This window comes from Falco peregrinus, chromosome 5 (genome assembly GCF_023634155.1).
Source record: "Falco peregrinus isolate bFalPer1 chromosome 5, bFalPer1.pri, whole genome shotgun sequence".
Lineage (NCBI taxonomy): Eukaryota > Metazoa > Chordata > Aves > Falconiformes > Falconidae > Falco > Falco peregrinus.
Window position 1 is genome coordinate 103,945,543 of NC_073725.1, and position 26,274 is coordinate 103,971,816.

Below are 26,274 nucleotides of genomic sequence, written 5' to 3' on the forward strand. Positions count from 1 at the left end.
GTGCAATATTGTAATAGCTAGATCAGCATGTAATAATAAATTATTGGAAGATATGCCTCAGTCTGTCTTAGCGTGACCTTCATGGAGGCCTTAGCAGCTTTGTTCATGCTACTTCAGCATGGCCAATCAAGCTTATTTGACATAGTCGAATCATTATAGGCATTTCCTCCCTTTGAAGAGCACAGGCTTGTTTCTGATGCATAGTTAGAACGTATTCAAACAAGTAAGATCTTGGATGACTTGACAAAGGGGAGGGTAGAGGCCTTGATTGCCTTTATCCTCTTCAGGACAGTATTGCACACTTTCATCTGGGAGATGAATTATAAAGTGGGTTCTTTTGTGAGGTCTTTATTCCTTATTAGCAATTATCTCTTTGCATCGCTTACCGTTTGTAGTTGAGTTGAACTCAGGATTACTAATAAATAACTGTAAAAGACAGGTTATTTGACATAAGAAATGGGCTTAGAATTATGCCCTTGTGGTCATCCTGCTTTCTCTTTGTAGCTCTCAGTTTAGGAAGGACCTTAGTGGCTGTTTTTCATTTAAAGGGAATTTGTGCAACCAGCGGTTTCTTTACTGTTCAGAAATCAAATATAATGCATATAATTCTAAGCTTTACTATGCATTCAGAAAGAACTCTTCTGGGTTGCCAGGTGACCCTCGCTGTCAGAGATATTCCAGGTTATCCAGAGTTTGAAGCTGCACAGCTCCCTGTTTGGGCTTACAGCTGCTGAAATCTTTGGGAATTGGCATGCTTGGGAAATGGTGGTGGGATACTTGAACTCCATGAGTTCCTGTTCTTTTCAAAGTGTTTCCTAATGAAAGTTGTGGTATCAGTTTTGATCGATGATTTGCATTGCTTTACAGAGGGTTTCTTCATGTGTAATTCATGTGCTCCAGTTGTGTGTATGTCTCTTTCCCCCTTTGCACCTCCTATATCTGTTTAAATTTTGGAAGATTTCCTATCCTGTAAAACATCTTCTTTATTCATCACAATGCCTCCCCTAAAGTACCTAGCAAAATCCTGTGTGACTTGTAGCATCTCCCAAGGTGTTACTCTATATGAAAGCAGAGAATAATTTAGTTGTTTCTGAATAAAGATTCTTAACAAAACAAAAAAAATAGCAGAGGGGGCTGTGAAGGGGGAAGTTTCATACTCACTGCGTGATATAGACAATATTTCCTGAGACAGGAGATACTAACCTCAAAGAATTTAAAATAAAACATTGATTTTATTATTTTTTTTTGAAAGGGGAATAGGAGAGGCAAAAATGGTAGAATAGTCAGTCTTTTTATCCTATGTGCAGATGAAATTGATTAAACCTTAAAAACTCGCCTCAGTCCACCCGGTTTATTAATTGAAGAATTTCCTCTTCCCCAGAATGGGAAGTGCACATTAAAACAGAGCTTTGCCCCTGAGTAGCAATGATACTTGAGAACGGTACATTTTCTACAATCCTATTTTCTCTTCTGCACTAGAGGAAATCCTAACATGGTAAAAAGCATATTTAAAAAAAAAAAAAAGTATGTTTAAGGAAGTCCTCTTTCATTTCCTTGTAAAGCATGAAATCAAATTATAGCTTATGGCCCACAATTATTTTACTTTTACATTTCAAATTCCATTTTCTGCTTCCTTTCGGTGCCTGTGAACAGAAGTTGTGCTGTTTGTGCAAAGTCAGCTAAAATGATTACTGCAAACAGGACAGGACACAGTAGGTTAAAGAAAACAGGAGTCAGAATCTGTGCCTGTATTCTGTGCTCGTGTGGCATGCAAAACCTCCCTCATTCACACAGGGACTTGACTGCTTCTTGTCTTCCCTCTACTAGTCCACATTTTACTGTATGGAGCCAAGTCAGCTTTATATTGAAGGATTATGGGGAATCTAATGCAATACTACATTTATGCTTGTCAAAATAGTACCTGTAAATGCTCTAATATTCTTGACCTACATTTGTTGAAAACAATTGAGATTCTGGGCATTTATTGAAAATGCCTTTGGTGTTCTTACTCCTTTTCAGTAAGGGTGAAATTGCTAGCTGGTTTAGTGCCTGGAGTTTATAACCGAATGGTTCTGAAAGTGGGCACAGTGCACATAAAATAGTAATTAGCTTTTGGAACTGATAAAGTAATATGAGAGGCTGAAATGTTTAGGAGTTTTTTTCCCTAGACCTAATTATGCTCTCTTTAACTTTGTGTAAATGTGGTGCTTTGCTGTATGGCTCCATTTACACACAGCTCAGTCTGGGAGTTTGGGTGTACGATTTTCAAGCATGCAACAGGCTGTACAAACGGAAGGTGTTTTGAGTTCATGTACATGCAGAACTGCAACAACTTCTGTGATTGAGGTTGAAGGAGATTTGTTATTTAAGATGTAATGTTCTGTTCCAAAATAAACATGGCAGTTGTAGTGCTTTACAGATTTTAAATTTAGCCTGTAGATTGGGTACTCACAGGGTGTTTCCTTGTGAATACTGGTATAACAGATCTGTTTTTATCAATTGCATGTTTTTGTGTAAGGATATGAGACAGTGGCCTGTGAACATTGCAGAGTTCATTTACTTCAGCTTCTGTGAGCAAAATCAAGTCTGTTTTAAGTACATAAACTGTGTGGAAATCAAAGATGGGTATGATGCTACTCAACACATTTACAAGGAATGACTCTAATGCAGGGGGTGAAGGTCTGCAGCCTGGTTGTCTAGAACTCTGGATAGGCCTTTCTTCCTGTTTTGGTAAAGGTTTGAAGATATAATAAACAACATAAATGCAGAAAATGCAATAAACTTTTTCCTGAAGTTTAAAAGTTTGGCAATACATACTTTTTTTTTTAAATGCATACTATTCTTATGGGTAATCTTGTCTTTTTGGGTGTACTCGGCAGCTGGCAAGTTCTTTCAGGGTCAAGAGTGAGATCTAGTTCTGAATGATGTGATGCGGTGGTGTCATTTTGCTCTTGCCTTGGAGAAATGGAGCTGATGGCCAGTTTAGGGAAACCGAGTTGCTGCCTTCAGCGCTTTTGAAACTTGTCTTAATATATGATATCTCTGATTCAACTAGTCCCATGAGCAAAAAGTAAAAATTTCTTTCCTGACATCTGCTCATAATCAGATACTCCCCAAAATTCAAAAGCAAGAGTGGGTTGGATGTGATTATTCAAAGCAGGGGCTAGACTTTTTCTTTTATTTTTCTTGATTTCTGTGAGTTCTGTGTTCCCTGTCACCTTTGTGGTACAAATGAGTGCTGCTGGTGCTGCTTGCAGTCTTTTCTCTGTGATGCGGTGCTGTTGGTCTAGTTGCGTTTTCCCTGTATCTGGCTGTCATCCAGATTCGCTATGTTCGTGTGTTATCTTTCTTCTTTGTTTTTCTTGACTCAGACCATATACTTTACTTTGTGTTTTAGCTGTGGTTTAGCTGCTTATCTTGCAATATAATTCCCATCTTTCCCCACCCCCTTGTGTTTTCTGATGACAACTAGTTTGTTTCATTTGCTTTTTACAGGGCTATGGCTGAGCTGTATGTCATCACACAAAGGATACTCCAGCAGTTGATCTTTCATTTTGCAGACAAGTGAGAAATCACACATCAGGAGGACTCTTTTATCTTCCTGAATGTTCTTGAACACCTCTTTCATAGATGAAATGGCAAAGAAAAGGTTACACTGCCTGTTTTTTCTATAGGGAAAACTGTTTGAATACTTTAGTTTAACTTTATCATTGATTCTATATGACCTGCTTCAATGCAGATGAAGTATTTTTCTTGATTGTTGTACTTCCTTATATGCAGATGGATCCTTTGCATATGTGCCTGCTTCATTCAGATTAATTTCAAACCGTGTGCCTGCGTTGAGGGATTGAGGACACTCATCTCTTCCGTATCACTCTTCTTAACTGTGTAGGACTGTATCCTGTCCCCTTTTTTGAGCAAAAGCGAACAATGTGTTTCAGTTCTTCTGTGTTCCATTTCGCATGAGAGCCCATGGCAGGTATTCTGTGGTTGGATAGTGCAGGTTTATTGAGTGATATTGTCACCTTGTTTTGTTCTTGTTATTTTATTGACATCTCAGCTTGGTATGGCTGTAGTATTTTTATCCCTTAATTAAAAGGTCTTTCTAATGAGATTATGTATATAAGAATACTCTTACAATCCATCCTCATTTCACCTTTCCTAGTTAAATCTTGCTCTGCTGTAGAAAATTCTTTAGGAATGTTTTTCCTTTTGACTGAAATCCAGCATGGTAGCAAGTTGATTGCTCACAAGTGCCATTAAATAGTGAATATGAAATTAAACACATCGTGAGTCTGCTATTACTGTTTACATGCTATGAGGAAAAAGTGTACTGAATGAGATGTTCCATGTCCGGTGGTGGGTAGCATTACCGTTTTGTCACCTCATTACAAGTGAGCTGCCAACTTTCCTGATTAGAAATGTAACATTTGTGAATCTCTGTGCACTTTGTTTTGACTTCACTAGATGATTTCATTTTAGTATTTAATGAACTGTTATGCATAGATGAAGGGTAGCTAAGGAAATGGGTTCTAGAGTAAAAATGTAAAGCTGTCTAAGGAGAAGATTGAGGGATTGGGAAGAAGGTGAATTGTTAAAGATGGCTTATTGAACAGCTCAAAGAAGAGAGTTGAGGACCTAAATCTCAGCATTACATTTTTGCCTTGTTACCCAAGGGTCCTGTAAACTTGAGCAGTCATGTCTTGATAGGTGTGAGTGGACGTGTATACAACGTCCTCATGCCCTGGGGAGAATGCAGTTAAAATATTTCTGTCAGTGCTGTCCTGATCTTTTCCTTGGTTGCCCCACAGTTGAAGGGCAGCAGCTTCCCACCATGCTTGGGTGCCAGCTCTCCCCCTGCCGTGCTTTCAGTTCAGTCTTGCAACATCTCTTACACTGTGGCCAGTTAGTATGTTAAGGCTTTAGAGGAGGCGCAGTAGTTGTACTGAGGCACATATTTGCAAACTCGGGTATGCTGCTGTTTCCTTGACTTGTAATATATTTTTGTTTGGAGTGTTGTGATTTTTTTTTTTTTTTTTTTTTGGTGTTTCTGGAGTTTTTCCATGGACTGTTATTTTTCTTCTGTCCATCTTCCCTTTGTTATGAAATGCCCTGAGGTAGACATTTTTGATCTTCTAGCAACTAGGCTGATGATTTCTATGGCTTTTTTAAAGTCTTGCTATTGGATTCATAAATACAGCAATTACAAAGAAAATACTTGTAACAGATGTATTCAAAGCAGTTGATTTAGTGTTTCAAGATAAAGTGGCCCTTGTACTGAAACTGCATATAACTGTTTCAGTGCAGGTTTTGGCTCCTCTTGGAGGGGAGAGATATATTATGCATATTATCCACCACCCTTTTCAAAGCCAGATTTGGATCTGGTTGTTCTGAAGCATAAGGATTGCTGTATTCTAGTAGTCACACCAGTTAGCTAAAAAACTGCAGCATTTTTGTTCTACTAGATGCACTTTTTATAGTATTAGTAATCAATTTGACTTGATGGTTTGGTTCTAGTTATTAATTTCCATTCATTGTAAGGATGTTATCTGTGTAGTAAGAATTACTGTGTGGTATAGTTTAATAAAAAATACGGATGTCGTATTAAGTTTATAAAACTGCTGTATATACTCACAAAAGTGCGTGCATTCAGGTTGCTAGATGTTTTGTCTCACTTGAATTACTTTCGTGCTGTTTGTTCCCATTGCCTCCTGTCCTTTAGGTCTGCACTTCTGTATGGTGGTGTAAGTCTGAGCTTTTTTGTACAGCCTTGATGATGCTTGTGTTATTCAAGCAACTTCTAAATTAACATAATTCTTGAAACGATGAAAACAAAAAATACTTTTGAAAATGTAAAGTCTATCTTCAGCTTTTCATGGAGAGATACTTGATTGGTGGAAAATCTGCAGTAGCTTTAGGAAGGTCATAATTATCTAGCTAGCACTCTGAAGGGTTTAGCATTCATTATTACAAGATGAAAGCTTTGTTAGGTTTAAAATAGTCATTTGTAACCATTTTTTTTTCCTTGTTGTAGCTTCCACCCACTCATTCACCCATGCACTTCAACCTCAGAATGATTTCCTATCCTGAGTTCATGGGAATTATGAACAAGGGTAGCTGTTGTCATAGCCATTGTAAAAGCTTAAGAAAAAAAAAAAAGTGGGAGGGAGGGAAGGTTGGAGAGGGCAAAGGAACAAGGAACAGTTGTATTGATTTCTTGTTCTTCTGGTCAAAAGCTTAAGGCAAGTATTAAAAGTACGTAAATTCGGAATGCTGCAATTTTGCATGATCTCTAGCTTCGATCGTCTTTCAAAATGGTTTTTGACTTACAACTTTCTGGTGCTTTAGCTTCAGATTTTGTTTGGGTTTTATGTTTAAATTTTGTCAGTGTTAAAGTCTTGCACTTTTTTTTTTTTTTTTTTATTTGGAGTATTTCAGTTACTAGGAATGAGACAGGAAAATTTTGAATGTAATTAGTGGAAGGCTGAACATTCATCAGAAGCTTCCTTGAAAACTAACCTAAATCCATGACATTCAGATTGCTTCAATCAAAGGATTAAGGGTTCATGACAACACCACTTTGAAAAATAAAATAAAAATAATCTATAAGCCTGATAGGTAACTTCAGCCTAAAATTTAGGAATTTTTTCGTGAAGAGATCTAAGAATCAGATCTGTTTATGGCTGTATGTGAAGTATTATATTCAAGTTACATAGATCTGAATCGGGAGCGAGTCATAATATATTGCAGAGTTTAAATCATCTCTTCCTCATATTGAGGGACTGTAGATATTTATTGAGACTTGGGATAAACCTGCCTCTAGTGGTGGTCATCTTGTTTTCACTTTTATCAAATTTTGAACTGTGAAATAAGAAATGGTGGGAAGCAGGTGGGGACTGAGGAATTGCAGATGTAGTTATGTGGCATGTAGTTGGCTCTTACAAGAGTTGCTCAGAGTGTGCAACTGCCTGTGGTGTTGTATGTTTCTTTGGCTGTGCTGTATTCTTGCTTAGCTTCTTAGATTGTCTTTTTGAATTGAGGCAAATATCATGCTTGTGTTGCTGCAAGGGTAATTTTTCTTTTTCTTTTTTTTTCTTTTTTTTTTTAATGCAGTGGTAGTATCCTTAACTTCAACTATTAGTATGGAGGAATACGTAAACTATCACATGCTTCTGTAGTTTTTTTATGATCCCATGGTAGCATGTAATAGCTTAAGTTCCCAACGTCTTATTTTCAAACACAGCTGTGTTTGAAACTGATGCTTATTTTGTTCATATTCCTGGGCATTTGTACATATACTGACCATTTTTATGGAAACTGTTTGAGAAAATGATCCTTAATGTTTTTATGCTGCTGCAATATTGACTATGAATTCTCCTCCAGGTGCCCAGATTATTGATTTGATGATGCTTGTAATAGACGTGACAAAAGGGATGCAGACGCAGTCAGCAGAGTGCTTGGTAATTGGGCAAATTGCCTGCCAGAAGATGGTGGTAGTTCTGAACAAAATAGATCTCCTTCCAGAGGGGAAGAGACAAAGTGCCGTTGAGAAGATGACTAAGAAAATGCAGAAGACCTTGGAAAATACAAAGTAAGTTAAAAGGAACATTAACAGCTAACTTGTAATAAAATGTTTAACAAAAACACTTCCCGTATTTCCCTTCCAACATGCCTCTAAACACATTGAGACACCTAGCAAAGATGATGAGAGCGGAAAGATTATCACAAACTCAAATGCAGTCTTGAATTTGCATCTGCAAATTTCACATGTAGACAAATACTTTCCTGTGATTAAGCTTTTCAGCTTAAAGGGCTGCTTGTGGTTCGGAGGATTGGATAAAACAAAGCCAGAATATCCAGGTGAAGACCTGTTGGGTGTTTGATTGGGTTTTCAGTCTATGAGCTTGCAACTTCTGTTGTGATCTGCAAGTCTTTTTCTTTCCAGAAGGAAGAGTGTGTTAGGGCTTTTCCTTAACTGAGGCTGAAAAATGTGATTTCCCCAACTAGGGAGAGCAGAATGGTTGGGATTTTATATAAAGTAATGTGACTCTGGCTGGGATGATGCTTGTCAGTCCTCTTTAGGTCAGTTAATTGAGGTACCTAATGAGCGAATGTGACAAGATTCGTGAGTGGAAATGTGGCTATTAGAAGTGGATAGATACAATAATACAATACAGACATGCTGTTTGTTTAGTGGTTACACAAACTGAAGCACAGCTTGCTTTGCCCAGAGAGATATGAGGATATAGCTGTTAGGTCACATTCTGGTTGGAAGAATCAAGAGAATAGAGCTTAGTGTACAGAAGAGAGAATTTCACCGGGACCAAAAAACCAGAGCTTGGTTGGATATGGCAGTTCCTGCTTACCTTATTTGAGAGGTAGTGTCCCTTTTCAACTATGCAACTCTCACAATAGTGACCACAAAGATGTTGGTGTCTTTCCAGCTCCTGTGTTGTTCTTGGGTCCATTCATTGTGCTGGGAATGGTACAGAGATCACCAAGACAGTTAAATTCTCTTGTGAACTTAGAATCCTACAACTTTCAGTTCTCTCTGGCAACTGTTGATTTAAGAGCAAGTAAATACAGGGTGGCTTGGTTTTCTCTGTAGGTTGCTTCCCTTTGTTTTAGGGCAGATGGAGAAAGGAGACCCCTGAAGTATATCAAAGCATTTTGGATCAACAGTTTTTTGGTAGCTGTGAGCTTGTTGATCAAATTCATAGGTAATCCCAATGGAGATAGCACTGAGATAGTAAAGTTAGGAGAACTTTAGACATAATTATCCAATGACTTATGATTTTATTTGGTTGTTTGAAAGGTTAATATGTAGAATGTGAATTGACTATTAATAGTAATGCCGCTTATTTTGTATCTTTCTCATCTATACCAAGAATTTAATGATTAAGTGTTTAGCTTAATACTGCTGTTTTATTTTGTCCTCCTTTTTAAATTTGTTTATTCTTCTTGAATGGTAGTAATTGTTGCTGCAGGTGGTACTTCATTCTTGGTTTAGTCCAAGATCATATTGGAATGTTTTTTGGGGGAAAAAAAGACCTTTCTAGTTGCATATTCGTAAAAGGGAGACAGATTTTTGTAAGGAAGATGGTGTTCAGAAATACTTATCTACACTGTTTGAATTAAATCTTCTCTTTATATCCTGGAGTACAGATGGGTATTTACAGCATGTCTTGAAAACTAGTAGACTTTGTCAAAACTGAAGGGGGGGTGAGTTTTTGAAACAGTTGATGTGCTAACCGTGAGGTCCTTGCCCCGGCCCCCTTTTTAAAAGAGGGATGTGAATCTGCTGATCACGAGAGCTGTGATTCTACCTGGAGAGAAACGGTCTTGTCATAATGCTTTAATTGCTTATTTGAACTCTGAATCCTAGAAATGCTCTTACTGGATTTCTGTGGTGTTCTCGTAACAAAAAATGAGTTTTTGCATATGCAGTCTGTGCTTTATGGTGCTTTGAAAGCATTGCTGACCTGGGCTTGATTGTATAGCGCTTGTCCTGCGGTATCTCAGGCATGTGTTACTTCTTAACAGCCACTTTCCCATTTGACTTTGAATTTCCAAATACATGGATTTTAACTGTTTTTGTATTTCTAAACTACTCTTATTAGCAGGGTGTATGCTGAGACCATTTGACAGCTGCGTCTGATCCCAAACACTCAGCAATGAGGTATTTTCTAGGACCAGTTTACTTCATTATTATTTCTCTACACACACAGGCATGCATGCACAATTCCATAGCAGTAAGCAAATCTGAAGTCTGTTGCAGCTGTAGAGTAGGTGTTGCCATTGATGCTGGGGAAATTATTGTAGTGTTGTCAGGAGATTTCATGGAAGGTGAAAAATATAAGCAGAGGAGAGTAACTGTCATATATTTGAATAGTTTGACACTTGTAAATTTAACCTAATCAAAACTTGCTTGTTCCATGGATTGATACCAAAAGTAAAAGCAAACTGTCCCTATGAATAGAATTTCTATTTTTTTCCTATTTTTTTTGCACATGCCAGCTTTTATCTTTGTCCAGCAGGGTCTAAGCTCTGCTGACAATAAATCATGTGATGGAGAAAGAGTTTTAGTAGGGCTGAATCACGTTTAGACATGCCTCCAAAGGCAGTATATGATTATTCCAGTTTGTTCTGGTATGTGGGAAAAGGAGTAAAGCACCTGGTTCAGCATAAATTTCTATTTAGTCCAATACAGTGCCCTAAAGTACTTGTATGATAGTAAGTTTCCATAATTTCAATGGCTAATAACAGAAATTCAGTGTACTTTTTTATTACACTTTGTCCCTAGATGCCTCAGACTTATGTCATGTAAACAAAGAAAATACCTTATATGCTTGACTAAATGAGCTCCCTCTGTAGAACCCAACTTCTTTTTTTTTTTTTTTTTTTTTTTAAAGTAATATCAAGGCACTGTCTGTATCTTCCAGTTCACTCCTGTATTGAGATAAAGTCTCTAGGGGTTGGGTGTAAAAAGGATGACCATGATAATTACTTTTCATCTGAATCTGTTGCATAAGAGTCGAGTATCTATGAGAACTAATAACGTCGTTGTTATTGATACTATTCCATTGCCTTAATAGATCTATTTTACATGATTTGTCCTGACTTTTAAAAAAAATGCAGTACTAATTTGACTTTATAGTCTTAACTTCCCTTTCCAAAACATAGGCAAAACAAGCTGTCGGAGGATTCAAACACTAGGTTGCATTTTAGGGAGCAAAGGTGGAATCTGCTGAATGAATTTGTAAAACAAGCTGCTGGATACAAAGGACTTGAGTAAAATTTGTTGTCAGACAACACTAAACTGAGGTTAGCTGTGGAAGTACTTCTCTTCTCTGAACCTTTGCATGTTTGAGATTTGTGAGTTTCATGAACTTTGATTCAGTAGATTTAGATCTTTCTGCTGTCTGCAGATCTTGCTGTCTGCCTGTAGACTCAGGTAGATATCATGTGTCATCTTGCGTTTGGCTCCTGTTTTGAAGGTTATGACTCTACAGCTAGGATTATAATTGCTTTAATGAAAGCTGAAAATGGTGCTAGTCTCCAAGTAAAATGACTTGAATGCAAAGCCACTGCAGTAGAACTAGGTAACAGGCCCTTGCTTCTGAAATAAACCGAAGATCTTGCTTTTGTCTGCCACAGACTTGAATCAGAAGTAATATTAAACAGGATTGGAGATTTCGTAGTGAAGTCCTGCAGCACAGATGCTGATAATTCAAGAAAAAATTGTCAGGTTTTCACCATGGGTGAAAGAGCGGATGAATCTGAATTTGAGGGAGGCTTTTTTTTCCTTGCTTTCATTGTCAGATGGGCCTGGAACTACTTTACATTGACACATGGAGATCTGTGGTCTAATGGTGGGCATCTTTCTCTCTTTCAGGTTCTGTGGGTGTCCTGTTGTTGCTGTTGCAGCAAAGCCCGGTGGACCAGAAGCCCCAGAGTCTGAGAACCCGCTAGGTGTTTCTGAATTAATTGAGGTACCTGCTGAAGAACATAAAAGTTCCATCACATTTTATGTTATTCTTTAAGTCTTTTGGAGTACACTGTATTAGTATCTAGAGCTGAGGAGCTCCTGCATTATGTCAGTTTTCTTTAGGGATTCCCTTCCAGTGAGTGGAGGACTTGAGGTTGCATGTCCCCAAAGTGGATCTCCTTTTTCAGCTATTAGGCTTCAGTGCCTTTGAACAGCTGTCTTAAGAAACAGCTATCACATGTGGTGAAATTGGTTTTAAATTTGTAAAGAATTACAAAGCATAATGAATTAAATAGTGTTAAAATTCTGCCAAATCCTTGGTAGGTGTTGTTTTATAGTTGTACCACAGTTAAGAAAACAGTAAAGGTATGTAGTCAGGCACTGAAAAGTTACATGTTGGGAATTGTCTCCTTCCTTTGTGTGTTTGTTATCCTCCAGTGTTTAAGTGCATGATTCTTTATTCTGAACAACCCTTACGTCATTCCTTGCACAGGATGGACAGCGCTCAAATAGTGAGCAGGTAGTCTGTAGTTTGTTTTGATTCTCGTTGTTCTCTGGGTGGCCTCATGACTCCATTCAAGTGCCGCTGTGCATTCAAAGTAATTAATTTCCTCCTGGACTTTTCTTTGGCACACATCACTGTGGTCTTGAACACTTGGCAAACAGTTAATTTACTTCCAAAAGACCTACAGGAAGTGTAGAGGTGACTTTAATCTATATTCAGATTGGGAAGCTGAGGCACAAAGGGGCTAAGTCCACTGAGTTTACTAATTTTGGTTGCCAAATTTAAGGAAACTAGGAACTCTTTTGGGACATGCTTGTGTTCAGATCATAGTACGTGCTAATTTTGATAGCAATTGTGAGCGCTTGGCACTTCTGTTAAGATTTGGGGTTTCTGTTTGGACAGTCTGAGGCATGTAGCTGATGATTACCTGTGAAAAGTTTCATTTTTAAGAGAATAGTGATACATGGGAGTTCTGGCATAAGCAAGCGTAGAATTCATTCTCTAGAGGAGCACCACCTGCCTTCCTGATGAAACCATCTTTCTCTGTGATACTCTGCCTTGCTTACTGCATGCCTTGCACATCTGCAAAAGAGAAAAGAATGGCCTGGATTTACCCTGTGTCTTGAATGAGGTAGGGCCTGGAAAAACCCTATACATGATTGTATAACTAACATATCAGACCCATATGTACAAGAGAAAACTTTTAAGCAAACTGATGCTTCACAGGTATCCTTAGTTCCAGCAGTGTATTTGGGTGTGTGAGTTTGGGGTTTTTTTGGAGGCGGGGATAAATTCTCAGGTTTTCATAAGTTATACAGTAAGTTATATGGCATGAATCTCGTACTGTGAAGGGCCGGAGACTTAAAATAGCTGTTTGAGAGCAATTTATAGCTTGTAGTAGACTTGTCACCCTTTCTGTGAATAAGCTTTAGGGAAAAGTAGCATCTTTGCCCTGGAGGAGTGCCACTGTTATTTGCAGACAGCAGAAAGTAGCCATAAAAGAAAGGCATCATTCTTTGCAGACTTCTCAAGGTCTGATTTGGATGCTTTGGATGCTGCCAGGTTTAAAATATTTGTAGATTGCTGAAGTTAGGGTGCAGCACTGGTTGTCAAAAATCTAGGGATGTCTGGCCCAGTGCAGCCTGGCTTGTACAGAGGCAGGATGTTCTACGTAGCTGCTCTGTGCTGAATGTCGCACTGCCTCCCAGGTGTGTGTGGCCTGCGATGGACATGCTGGTGTGATGTGGGTATGGCCTTAGAATAGACTTAGCAAGAGTGAGGCTGCCCACAGCAATGTCTAGAGAAGTGGAGGTGGGCAGGTCCTTAGTTCTGTCTTCATCTGGTTCTGGGTAGATGCACAGGGATGTTCCCCTGCGTTAAAAACCTTTGAAGAAAATACCCATGTTGCAGCTGTTTCTGTCAACTAAGACCTAATATTAGAAGAGCTGGCGAATGTTGAGTCCTGCCATTGGGCTTCAAGGTATTATCCTTTCTGTCCTTGATAAGTGACACTCTCTGTTGTTCTGCCATTACAACTTGGGCTTAATCTGCCGTTTCTGACCTTAAAGCAGGCATTAAAGGCAGTGCCAAGTTTATATGCTGATGTTATAACAGACGCAGAGATCAAAAGTGATTTGAGATGGGTGAACTGCTTCCTCTGAAATACTGTTGGGTACCTGACTGCATTTTTATAAATAAGGTCTTCTGTCTATGATGATAATACATTTTAAGAAACATCATATTTGTCAGCAAAACAGAAATCCTAAACTTGGATAATTTCCCTAGAAAATGGTACTCATGTAGCTATTTTTCTTAGTGGTTTGATCTTCCAAGAAGTGTTAACAGAAATCTGAAGGGGAAGTTGACTTTGAAAACTTAACATAGTATAGTAGTTTTTCAGGAAGGGAGGCAAGGATGGGCTTTATGGGACACTAATATCTGTGTACAAGTTCATTTTCACAAAATCCAAAAAAGCTGAAGTAGCAAAATGCACTGTAAAATTGTGCTTTTGAGAGAGGGAAAAGAAAAGGAAGGGGGGGGGCTTGCAGGATATTTTTTTCTCTTTGCTTTGCTGCAGTGTTTATATTGAGTTTGGCAGCAACTTTATCGCCAATGCAGTTTTGCTAACCAAGCTAAATGTGCAGCGCCAAATCTTTCTAAGGCAGAAAATCGAACTGTTCCTGCTAAGTGTGCATCTCCTATGGTGCACACAGTTAATTTGACATTGGTACGTTCTGAGCTCATTGGGAGATGCCTGAAATCAGTAAAACTGCAAGCTTGTTCAATCAATCATCCGCTTGCCTGCCTTTTGCTGTATGGCTGTCATGACTTTTCACCCAGGCATGATGCAGCTTTTACCTGTCGTTTATTTTTTTTTTTCTCCTCCCCCTCCCCAGGTCCTGAAGTCCCAGGCTTACCTGCCATCAAGAGACCCCTCAGGAAACTTCCTTATGGCAGTTGACCACTGTTTCTCTATCAAGGGTCAAGGCACAGTGATGACAGGGACTGTTCTTTCTGGCTCTGTTAGCCTTGGTGACAATGTGGAGATTCCTGCCCTGAAGGTGAGTCTCTCATTTTCACTCCCCCCAGTTTTCCTGATAGAAAGACACTCAACAAAGAAGGGAGTGTTCTCTTCCAATTGGAAATTATTCAATTATTTTCTTTTTTTGTGTGTTCTACTATAAGCCACCTTATAATAGGAAGAGACAGATTTTTAAATAAGGCAGCCAGTAAAGTTACCTGTTCAGTTTTAGTTGAAGAAGAGAGAAGACTGACCTGAATTAGCATGTTAGACTTTCAAATTCAGAAAAGCAAGGTGGGCATGTATCCAAGATGTGCCCAAGGACTGAGCAAGGTTTGAGTGACATGACATTAATTTGGGACATGCTGCAGTGAGAAGGCTTGCAAAAGAATCTGAGGAGGTAGGCTTCCTGAGATGTCTGGAACTGAAGGAAATAACAAGGAGAACACATTGAAATGCTTGATGCACATTCTCTTTGATTGCTAGGGCTTTAATTGATGCCAGCATGTTCTGGGAGAACTGCTGGGATGCAGTAGGTGGCTTGCTGCTGCTGGGCTTTTTGGAGAGCCTGTAGGAAGTCAAGAGGCCTTTTAGTGGCCTATGAGCTGCTTAACGGTTGTTGCTATTTTATTTCTTTAAAATATGTTCATCCTTTAAAAGAAAACAAGGTGACTTTATGCTTGGAACAGGCAAAGCCTATATCACAAATGCTGATTTGAACTGCTCTGACTCTCCCTCTTTATTAATTGTCCAAAAAGAGTCAAGACTTGTGGAACGTTCTGCAGCTGCCACTTAAAATGGACACAGCTGGTTACATTCTGAAAGTAGGCAACTTTTGGCTGAAGGAACCTGGATGGGACCCTTTTGGTGCTGTCAGTGTTATCGTCAAATTGTATTACTATAAGGACCTTATTCTTCTGAGTGAACATTCTGCTTTCTCACTTTTGCCTGTACTTTGTGGGCAAGTGAAGGATTAAGTGAGGTATTCTGGTTTCACCTGAATTATTTTGCTGATAGCTGTCAACTAACTTTTGGTCAGCCTCTTCTGCGATACCTGTGGCTATCTAGTTTATATTATACTGTCCTTTGAATAAAAGGGATCTGCACATGTACCGCATCGTGTCTGCTTTCCCAGTGGAGTTCCTCACTGCCTATATTCTCATTTGCAGCATGCAGCCCGTTCTGGGAGTCACACTTGTAGTTCCTGCAGGGAATATGCTTTGCTGGGATTGTAGCTCTGGTTTCAGCCTCTCCTGCTTTCCCCTTGCCAGTGTTCCTTCCCATTTCTGTTAGGTTCTGCTTGCTGTCCTGGGCCTGCCTACACAAGGAGTCCAAGGAGGGGCAAGTAGTTAGGAGTACAAGGCTAGTGAGTGCCGAGTGATGGCTCCTGCCCAGTGGGGCCCTGACATAGCTAGTTAGCTACTTTCTGTTTGGCATAGCACCGGCTAAACTTCCTGTAGCTTTGTGCACTGAGAGATGGGGGTGAGACAGATCAGAGTAATTATTTCTTGCAAAGAAAGAATGTGTAACTAGATTATATCTGGAAATGACTGTTCAGCTCTTCATGTATAGTCCAAGAACGTTGTGGAGAAATATGTTTAGGAATTAGTCTGCTCTTTGAGAATCTGTATAAGTATAAAGGGGAAAATGACAAAAGTACAGTGAATAAGTTGCATATTGCAAATGGTTTAAAAGGACAATAGGAAAGGTTGTGAGTGGGATTTTAAAAGATGCTTTATTCCCAAGTGACTGGGGGAGCAGTGAAGTGAAAGGCAAATTAGTAGATAAACAGGTGATTGACAAAGAGAAGCCAGTTTCCTTGGTCTCTATGGCATTAACAGCATCCCTCACAGTTTTAGATATTTTCAATTGCTGTTGATGATTTAATCCTTCTGCTGTCTTGTGTGAAGTAAAAGATGCGTCCGTTCTCTGAGTGGTAATAGTGGTGGGCAGAGTTTTGCATTTTGCTTTTTGCCACTGCAGCTTGTGAATATTCTTGTTTGTATTGTGCAGCTGTGGAAACCAAGGCACAGTAAAAGGAAGCAACTTTTGTAAATTTGAGTTGTGTGTTGTACTTACCCCTGCTAGCATCATGCAGAGTTGGGTTAGGATACCTATAGAAGGTCAAACCTTTCTCAGGCCTACAAGGTAATGGAGGAAGCACATTTCACAACACGTTGTGGTTTATGACTCTATCTGACCTTTTTTTGCCCTGACCCTGTGGTAACTGAGATTGACAGCTGGTGCCCACTGGGCATTTAGGGACATTACAAACCAGCTGCTTTTTAAATTTGAAGAACCCTCTCACCAAATGAAGTGGCATCACCTTCCAGTTCTACTAATGGACTTCGACATCTTTGACCGCTTGAACCTGCACAAAGGAGGGACACAGCAATTAAAAATAAACAGTGACATTCTCAAACGCCCATGCTTGCTCTGATTGAGGCTGAGAGCACCAGCAGTGCTTGGATTCCTTTATGCAGTTGCCTATGTAAATTGCCATCTGGGGTTGATTATGCATATAGCAAAAAGAAAAATTATATGTGTATGTTTGGCAAAAAAGCTTTGACACAGCAAACAGTTCACTATCCAATTGAGTTAGTAATATTTGCTCACTAGCACTTGAAATCCACCTTGAAGAGCATGAACCTAGGATTTCTGCAGCAAAAACATAGTGTTGGCAGAATTCTGAATGTCCTTTAAGATTATTTCAGTGGTCTTTCAATGTCTACAGTCTTCCAGTTTATAAACTGTAACAACTCGTGACATTTTTATTTCTGCTTTGTGGAAGTTCCTGGGGTTTGAATAGTAAGGATTTTTGAAAAATAAAATTAATTTTATTCTACTGATAGGATTGGTGGTAATCACTTCAAAATATTTGTCTAAGTATATTTTGTGTAGTGAATTTAGTTTAAGTGAGCATGAGTGTCAAATTCTGTGCTGCTATGTCTTTGTATAGCATACTTTAATTAAAAAAGGAATGATTTTTTTTCAGTATGGGAAAGTATCTTTGCCTGCCTTATCCAGGTGAAGAAAAAAAAGCCTTAGTAGCTTAAGAACAGCAGCTACTTAGAGGGCAAAAAACCCAGGCAAGAACCAGGACTTTTGTTCTTACCATTGGTTGTCTTAAAACAACAAAAAAAAAATCCTTATGTGAAGAGTAATGTAGATTGTTGTATGGTGTCTTCCTTCTGGCCAGTGTTAGTGATTCTAACTTTGGATTGCACAGCTGCAAGCACATTAGAAATACTGGAAGATTGGGTAAAGCAGATGGTAACACACTGATATTCCTTTAAAGATACTTTAGGGCACAGAAAATGTGCCAGGTTGGTTAATAAAAATTACTCTTTCTGTCTTAAGAGTTGTGAAAGATCATAGAAGAGGTCAAGTCTGAATTGAGTAAGGAGGCAGAGATAGATGTGCATGGTTAAAGGATATAAATCTGGTCATCATTAAAGTATCGACTCAGCGTTGCCTTAACTGTGATCAAGTGCTGCAAGTGTACAGCAGCCACAAAGTGTCTATGTGGCAGCCAGGTACAAGGACCACTGTTGGGTGGGTTTTTTTCAGAACTTGTAAAAAGTAGAAACTTTTCTTCTTGCTTTATAGTCAAGTTCCTATTTGTTCTGTTTGGTGTGGTTACTGACAGATGTTAGAGCAAGTTGATGCAAGCTGAATGGCTGGTGGTGGGTAGTAGCTTTACTGGAGCCTGTATAAAAGTACAGTATGCTGCCAGTTTGTACTGCTTTTTGTCAGAAGTTCATGAGCACCTTAAATGCTGAGTAGCTGTGTTATTGTTAAATGGTTATGTTGATATTTTTATGTAGGGATCATGTGGGAATTTTTGCTGTGTGGGGAAGCTGAATAGTGGATCTGGTGTAATATAGTACAAAGTTATTTCTTGTGTAATAAATCGTGTGCACACCCAACCATTGGACTGACCTGGGGAGATGCTTCTTTAGACACTGTCAGATTTCTTTGTCTGCTAGGTGTGGTTGAGCTGTAATCATTAAAGAAGAGGAACAGTCATACCAGCTCCAACCTTCACCATCCCTCAGGTTTGCAGTAGACAATTGCCACTATTAGTGTTGAGCATTTCAATCTCAAGTTGCAGGCGTATTTATGAAACACTTCTCTTGCAGTGGGAGAGTAGTCATCCAGGTGTTCCAGTACTCTGATATACTTTCAAGAGGACACCAGAGACATCAAATATGAAAAATATAAGAAACTTGCTTCTGTTTATCTATTCAGTTCTCGTAGTAAATGAGACTGTCAGTTTAAACCAGCAGTGGTTTCTGGCTTGGCAAGGGCCTATTTGCTGTCAAATTATGTTGACTTCATGAACTTTTAAGAAGCATCATTTTGTAAGTGTGACACCAAGGAGCTTCATGGCTTCATATACTTCCACCTTAGGAAAAGAGATAGATTATTGGTTTTCTTAAGCTGCTTTGTTGGCTAGATAACCTTGGTCTGTTTTTTGACAAACATTCTGTAGTTTTTATGGCTCATCCAACAAAAAAGGTCTCCAATGTCTGATAGAATAACCCAAATAGGAGTTGCAAGACTTTTTCCTTCAAACCACTGTAACTGTTCAAATCATAACAGATATATCTGCTTTTGCCCACGAGTACTTCAGCCTATCTGATGTCCCAAGACCTCTGAGCAGTGAGCTTTAGTATGTAAATGTATTAAGAACTTATTTCAGTGTATTTAAGGACTACTTGCACAGTTGCACGGCTAAGTCTTGCCAGAGAACATTTAAATCTCGGAAAAAGTTGGATCAAACCCCACTGAATTGGATCACAAAGACACTTATATGTGGACTTCCATGGTGAAATCTTTAATTTTCACCACTATCGTTTTGAGTTATTTGGACCTCATAATATACCCCTTCCAAATTTCAGGATATCTTGATTGTTTTTGCACTGCAAATAGATAGAACCCTTGCAAAATTTTGTGAGAGTATGTCTGAATACTGTTTATTCCATGTGTTTTTTCCAATGCTCCTTGAATTTTTCTTGCCCAGTGTAGATATAAACAGCTATATAACAGTATGTATGTCTTTGTGGCTTATCCAACAATGAGGCATGTAACAGTAGATATAAAATGCTATGGTTCCTCTGCTGGGGATGAAGTCTGGTTGGCCTTGAACATCTTCGTTTCATTGAAATGCTTTGAAGAAGGGCGGTTCAGAAAACTGGGTTAGGGGAAGAATCAATTAAATGTTACTGATTAAAATCGTGAAAAGGCAGTTCATAACGCATATTAAAATACGTGGGTGATAAAGTACAAGAATCTTAAATCCTCAATCAATAAATCAAACATATACACTTAATTTTATACACGCGGTTTAATTCAGTACAAGTATTAAAGTGTTTCTGTAATTGTCTGCCACTTCTAAAGCACAGTTGTGTTTTTTGGAGATTTTCTCCTTTCCTAGAAAACAAGTGTGAATCCTACTGGTTTTGCATCTGCTGTGGCATTTACTTAAAAGCAAAACATGCAGGATTTGGCTTATACTGGAAAGTACTCCGCTTTCAACATTTGGGATATTATCAGTTGTTTTGGAAGAATTAAACTCCTCAGCACAGTTCTTTGTGGTTAAGTAAAGGATTAAAGACCTGATCCAGTGCCTGTGGAATGAAATTTAGATCTGGCAGTAAAAACTTCTCAAATCTTTTTGGGCTTGATCTCTTGAGAGAATAAGAGTAGCAGATGCTGAGCTCTTTCTAAAGATAATTTCCCTCATTTTCAATGTATGGGTTTGTAACTTTACTGTGTGTTTTTTGATTTGCTTTTTATTTTTGTTTTAGTACACATTTAAAAAAAACAAACCAACACTGTGTCTTCAAAAAAACACCAGCAAACAAACAAAAAAAACCCCAAAACCCCCATCACAGAACCCAAGACCCCAAAGAACAGAATCTATTTTAATTTTGTATTTTAAAAAATATATTTCTAGTTAACTTTAGACTTTTAAAAGGTTCAGGAATAAAAATGGTCAGGAGGAGATTTGTATGTTGCAATTCTTTCACTACCTGTTACTGAAGTACAGTGGTTTAGTTCTTATCACTTGCAGTTTTTTTATTAAGTATCATGTAGATACAGTAATAAGAGGGAGCAAGATAAAGTACTTTGTGTGTTAAGGTTTGTTTTCTTCAGGACCAGGGATAATACGTAATAGAAAGGGAGCTCGTTATATATCATAGGGATTTTAAATTTTTTATACTAGGTCAGAGCAGAAGGGAAGGAAGCCAGGGGAGAGCAGCCAACCTGAGCAGTGCTAATCTAAACCATACACTGTATTTTTGGAACTTGTGTGTCTAATGTGATCTCTGTAGGCAGAAAAGTGGCCTAGTCAGTGCTGGCCAGTTAACTCTTCAAATACTAAAATTAATCTGCAGCTTTTTTTGGAGGTCTAGATGTACCCTGTGGTCCCTTCCAGCTAGAAACAGTTGGGATACAGATTGCCTTCTAATGGATGAGAAAATTTGTCCAAAATATCCAAGTTTCTTCCTTCAGTGGATCTGAAAAGGAAGAGATTTGTGTGTAACTTCTACATGGCCTCCATCCACTTAAACTATCTTTAAATGAGTTTGGGCATCCAGGCTCCACATAGAAGTGCAGCACTGCTGGAAACTGTGCTGTTCGCCAAGGTAGACTTTTAACTTCTGCAGGATTTGCGTGGTACTGATTGCTTGTTCAGGGTTATCTGCAGTGTTGACTGGTTGTAGTTAATGCACGAGATAATTCAAAGTGTGTATTTGTGCTATTGACATGCAGGTAATTATGCCTTAATAGTTAACGAGTGCAGAGTTGTTATTGCCTAAGAACTGGTGTGTTGTTCAATGGGGATACAAGATGAGAAATAAATACAGGATTGTCTTGACTCTGAGTAGATGAATACTGTGTGAGGTAAAAAATCACAATTTTGTTTGATACAATGACTGGTTTTTCTTAGATAAATCAAACTATGTTTTTTCTGTCCAGATTTCAGTAAAAAATAATTTGTCTCATGAGAACTGTTAGAAAAGCTGAAGAAAGTTGTTACAGAAATACAAGGTGGGAAGGAAACTGAGGTGAAGAACAGGGAACCAGTGGACTAACAAGAAACTTATACAGGTAGAATTGTTCTGAGGTTGGTTTTGGAGCTGAAGTGTAATAGTTTCATTAGTGACTGTGTGCACTCTTCTACGTATATGTAGGCATAGTCACCATTAGCATGCCACGTTGGTGTGCTCTCGTGAGTAGTGTAGACTGCTGGATGATGTGACTTCCACGTGTAGTCTATGGTGCTCAGTATTCTGTAGGTCTTTTGGAATTACCAACGTACTGGGTTGCTGGATCTGATGGAAAAGCTTGGTGTCCCAGTACAAAAGTGCTACAGCTGGACACATGGAATGTGTTCTTGTATGTTACATTTATGAGCCATTTGGCTTCAGTAGGGCAATGTAGTTAAGGATAAATATGTAGGTTTGCAACTCCAAAGCAAAGTTGAAAAGGAAATCAAACATCTAATAGCTATTAAGATGATACCTGATATTCAGATTTCTCTATTGCTTTAACTTCCCTCATCTGCTTATTCTACTTTTTCCTGCCTATTTCCATCTTTAGCTTCTTTTCTAGTCTCAACATTTGCTCTTCAAAGTGACTCATCTTTTCCACTTATGTCACAGGCTGCAAAAACTTTTCTCCCTCCTTTCTCTCAGCTGTTGCAATCTTGAGTAACAATGTGCTTGTGTGTACTTCCCTTCCCCTCGAGTACATCTTGGCTTGAAACCTCTGCTGCTTGAAACCACCATCAGTCAAGGTCAGATGAGAAACCTTGAGGTGGCATTTTTAAAGTTGTTACCATAGGCTGAAGCTAGAGTGGGTCTGATGGGAGAAAGAGCAAGACCTGATAAACATTGAGTGGTGTTATCCTCTCAAGGGCAGTTTCTGAAGATGAGTAAGTCAGTTCCGATACCTCCTCCACAGAATATGCCAGCTATTGTTTTCCTAAGGCTACGTGTCTTGCATTTATAGTTTGAAGAGGAGCACAGGAGCCATCTAAAGTGGGTGCTCTAAGCAATAGTCCTGTAAGCTGTGTACAAGAGGAGAAAAATCTGAAGACGACTTGAGCCATGACTGGGATGCAACTGAACAAAAACATGGATGTTGTCCTGGGGCTTAGTAGGGTAACATATTTCCTGTCAAGCAGTTGCTGCAGTGATTAAGTGTTGTGTTTTTGGGTTTGTGTACCCTAAGGTTCAAGAGTAGTTTGAAACGTAAGTTAATGGACATTGCTATAGTAATCACAAACTTTCATCCAGATGCCTTTTTGTTTAAATTTTATGGTAACTTTTTAAAGCAAAGGATGGCTGGTTTGTGTTTGCATAACTTGTTTGCTTAAGCATTGCTGCTGCCAGGCCATTAACTTTATTTTTATTTCTTTTAATTTATCAGGTAAAATTGTTCTCAATTCAATTGAAAACAGACCCACATGCACGTACACATACCGTTTGAGCAGGAATCTTAGTGGAATGCTTGAATAGTAATTGGAAAGGTAGCCTCCTATATGGTAAACATAGCTTTTGCATTGCATTCCTGCTGTGAATGTAACTTTAGTACGAGTAGTCTTAGTTAGGGTAGTGAGCAACTATCATGTTTTAAATATTGAAGTTCAAGTGCTGGAGGCTTTGGCAAAATTTCAGTAACCGGGGTGAAGGAAGGGAATGTCACATTTTGTTCTTCCTTGGTCATCCATATACAGTAAAATTCCTCTTTTGATCAGGCTTTTAAGAAGCAGAACAATTCAGCAAGTGCTACGTTAACTAAGCCATGGTTTGCATATTACAAAGTTCTGCTCAGATCTGGGCACTGGCAAAAAAAGCATGTGAATATTGAAAATGTTATGTAACCAAGACTGTTAAAGATAAACTTCTAAACTTGACCAAAAGACAGAAGAAAATGGACTAGTACATAATGCCCAGGAATCCATAATTAGTCTGTTACCACAGTACTTTCTTGAAGTATTACTAAGACACCATAGCAAGTCCTCTGGATTTCATGTCTTGTAGTGTTTGTTCCTGAGATGGCCCCATTTATAAAACTCTAAATTTTATTTTTTTACCACTATGAAAATTACGAGAATTGACTTTGCTCTTAAAACATTGAGGTGATGAGCTGCACAAATCTGCTGTTGTATGCCTGTGACAATAACGTGTTGTGGAAACTGTATGTAAGATACATCACTAGAGTATTCCCATAACTTTGTATTATAATAGCTGATGCAGTTTGAAATGAAAGAAAAAGTAATACTAGAGAGAGCCAATATTTACAATATCAGCTGGAATAATATAATTATGTAAGCTGCCCAGATAGCACTGTGATGAACATGATACGAATGCCTAGGTACAGATTTTCATTTGCAACTGTCTGAAATGAAAACTACAAACTCCCAGGCTCTTCATGGTTCTAAAGATTAGCTTGAAAGCGTATGCTGTAAAATGCAGTTGGCTTCTCTTTCTTTCTCCTCTAATGAATAAATAATTGAGAATAAACGTTTCACACTTCGGAAATCACAAGGAAAGGTGAAGTAGCCTTTTAAACAGTCGCTGTAGCTAATACATCTTTAAGTACTTAAATTGTAGACTTAAATTCAGGCCTTTGTGCAAGTTAGATTTAGTAGTTGACCTGTCTTCTGGCTAGGCAACCTATTTTTAAGATATATTCTGTGTATAGGGTGTGTAATAGATTCTGCAAAAGAATGGTGTAGATGGCCGCACTCCTTGTTCAGTTTAGGTGGCAGAGATCATCCATGAGAACAGATTAACTCATTGGAAGCAATGACCCTGTTAAATGTACAGACTTCTTTTTTTTTTTTCTCCTTCAACAGAGAAGAGAGGTACTGAAAAAGATTCAGAAGTCTGTCGTTTCAGGTTTTTGTGAGGTTTCAGAACCTCTTGAAGTTTTTCTGCTCTTTCTCAGTATTAGTCTAAACCACTTCAGCTTTAATTTCAGTTACTATGTTGTAGTTGCTTTTTCTTAATATTGTATTTATTATATAATGCGTTCCAATAAATTTTTATGCTAACCATCCCTGGAAAAGCTTTTTGTCTGATGTGCCGCACCTAGTACATAAGATTGCAACAAGTTCAGTGGTGGCTTAGAGAAAAAAAATGTGTGCTATTATAAATCAGTTCAGTTTTGAAATATGGGTATTATTCATGTGGTATTTTCTTTGCCTAGTTGAAGACACTGATCCTCCTTGTGGAGATTAGTTGACAGTAATTGGAAGTCTTCAGGGAATGAGGAATATGCAGGTATACCACAAACACTCAAAACAAAACCACAGGAGAGAGGATTGTAAGGGGAAACTTGCAAGTATGTATGTTTGGTAAAGGATTGAAATAAATGCTCATTAAGACTGAAATAAATGCCCAGTTTGCCCTTGAGTCAATGCAAAGCAACACCAGTTAGTTTAGTCTGAATGCAAAGAAACATACAAATCTTTGCAAAAATAAAACAAAACACAGAGTCCCACTCTGGACTATTTTGTGTTGAGTTTTAGGAGGGAATTGAAATCAGGTGGTGATTGGATAAGAATGTTCTGTATGACACGTTTCTATTTCACATGTTCCTTTTCTGCAGTTCACGTGATGCTCTTGTTTGGGGATGTCCTGGTTTTGTCTGGGATAGAGTTAATCTTCCTAGTAGCTGGTACAGTGCTGTTTTGGATTTAATATAAGAATAATGTTGATAACATACTGCTGGTTTTAGTTGTTGCTAAGTAGTACTTACTAAGTCAAGGACTTTTCAGTTTCCCATACTCTCGCCAACAAAGAGGTGCATGAGAAGCTGGGAGGGAGTGTAGCCAGGACAGCTGACCTGAACTAGCCAAAGGGATATTTCATACTATAGAACATCATCTTCACTATATAAACTGGGGGGAGTTGGCTGAGGGCCACCAATTGCTGCTCAGGAACTGGCTGGGTCAGCAAGTGGTGAGCAGTTGTGTTGTGCATCACTTGGTTTTCATGGTTTGTTTCTACCCCCACCCCACCCCCCCTTTAGGTTTTATTCCTCTCTCTCTTTTCATTATGATTTTATTTTATTCTGATTATTAAAATGTTCTTGTTTCAACCCACGAGTTTTACCTTCCCCCTGCCAAGTCTCCTCCCCATCCCACGGGGGGGGGTGGGGCGGGAGCAAGCGAGTGCCTGTGTGGTACTTAGTTGCTGGCTGGGGTTAAACCAAGACAGGGGAGAAACAGTTGTTTGTACAAAATGTATTAATGTGGCAAGGACCCTCAAATTAATGCTTCATTCCAGTCATGTCAAAGGCTACTTGATTGCCTGGGCTTTAGAGGAGGTTATTAAGTATCTTTGCCCCAGGGTAGGACTTTAATCTCTTATGGGTGGAGGTGGAGGAAGTTCTACAGTGTGGTGATACAGAGTGGGGTCCTAACTTGTCCTGAGCCCTCCCATGAGCCTGAGATGCTACATAAGATTGAAGTTCAACATAATTTATTCCGATGTGTTAATATTTCTCAGGCATGCGGTCCCCTAACTAGTGGGAAAATGGTGGAAACCTCCAGGCTGTACAAACTGTTGTGTGTCTGCTTTTCCTTCTGGCAGCACATGCTAGCAGATTAGTCACAGGTTCTAAGATACATTTGTAATCACACACTTTTTTTTTTGTAGTACAAAAGATTCAGAATTGCTTCGAGTCTTTCCTTTTGCTTGTGTCCTTCCATTGTTTTCGTCTTCACTTTCACTA

The 26,274-nt window shown here is 38.7% G+C and overlaps 1 protein-coding gene across 3 annotated transcripts in view; it reads left to right on the forward strand.

Moving 5' to 3' along the window:
* EEFSEC (eukaryotic elongation factor, selenocysteine-tRNA specific) overlaps positions 1–26,274 on the forward strand; it is a 128,827-nt gene that overhangs the window by 27,647 nt on the left and 74,906 nt on the right. For all 3 annotated transcript variants that reach the window (XM_055805877.1, XM_055805876.1, XM_013304034.3), the window contains exons 2-4: positions 7,384–7,591; positions 11,396–11,492; positions 14,390–14,554. In XM_055805877.1, the coding sequence (XP_055661852.1) occupies positions 7,384–7,591; positions 11,396–11,492; positions 14,390–14,554 (470 nt within the window). The remainder of the gene's footprint in view (positions 1–7,383; positions 7,592–11,395; positions 11,493–14,389; positions 14,555–26,274) is intronic.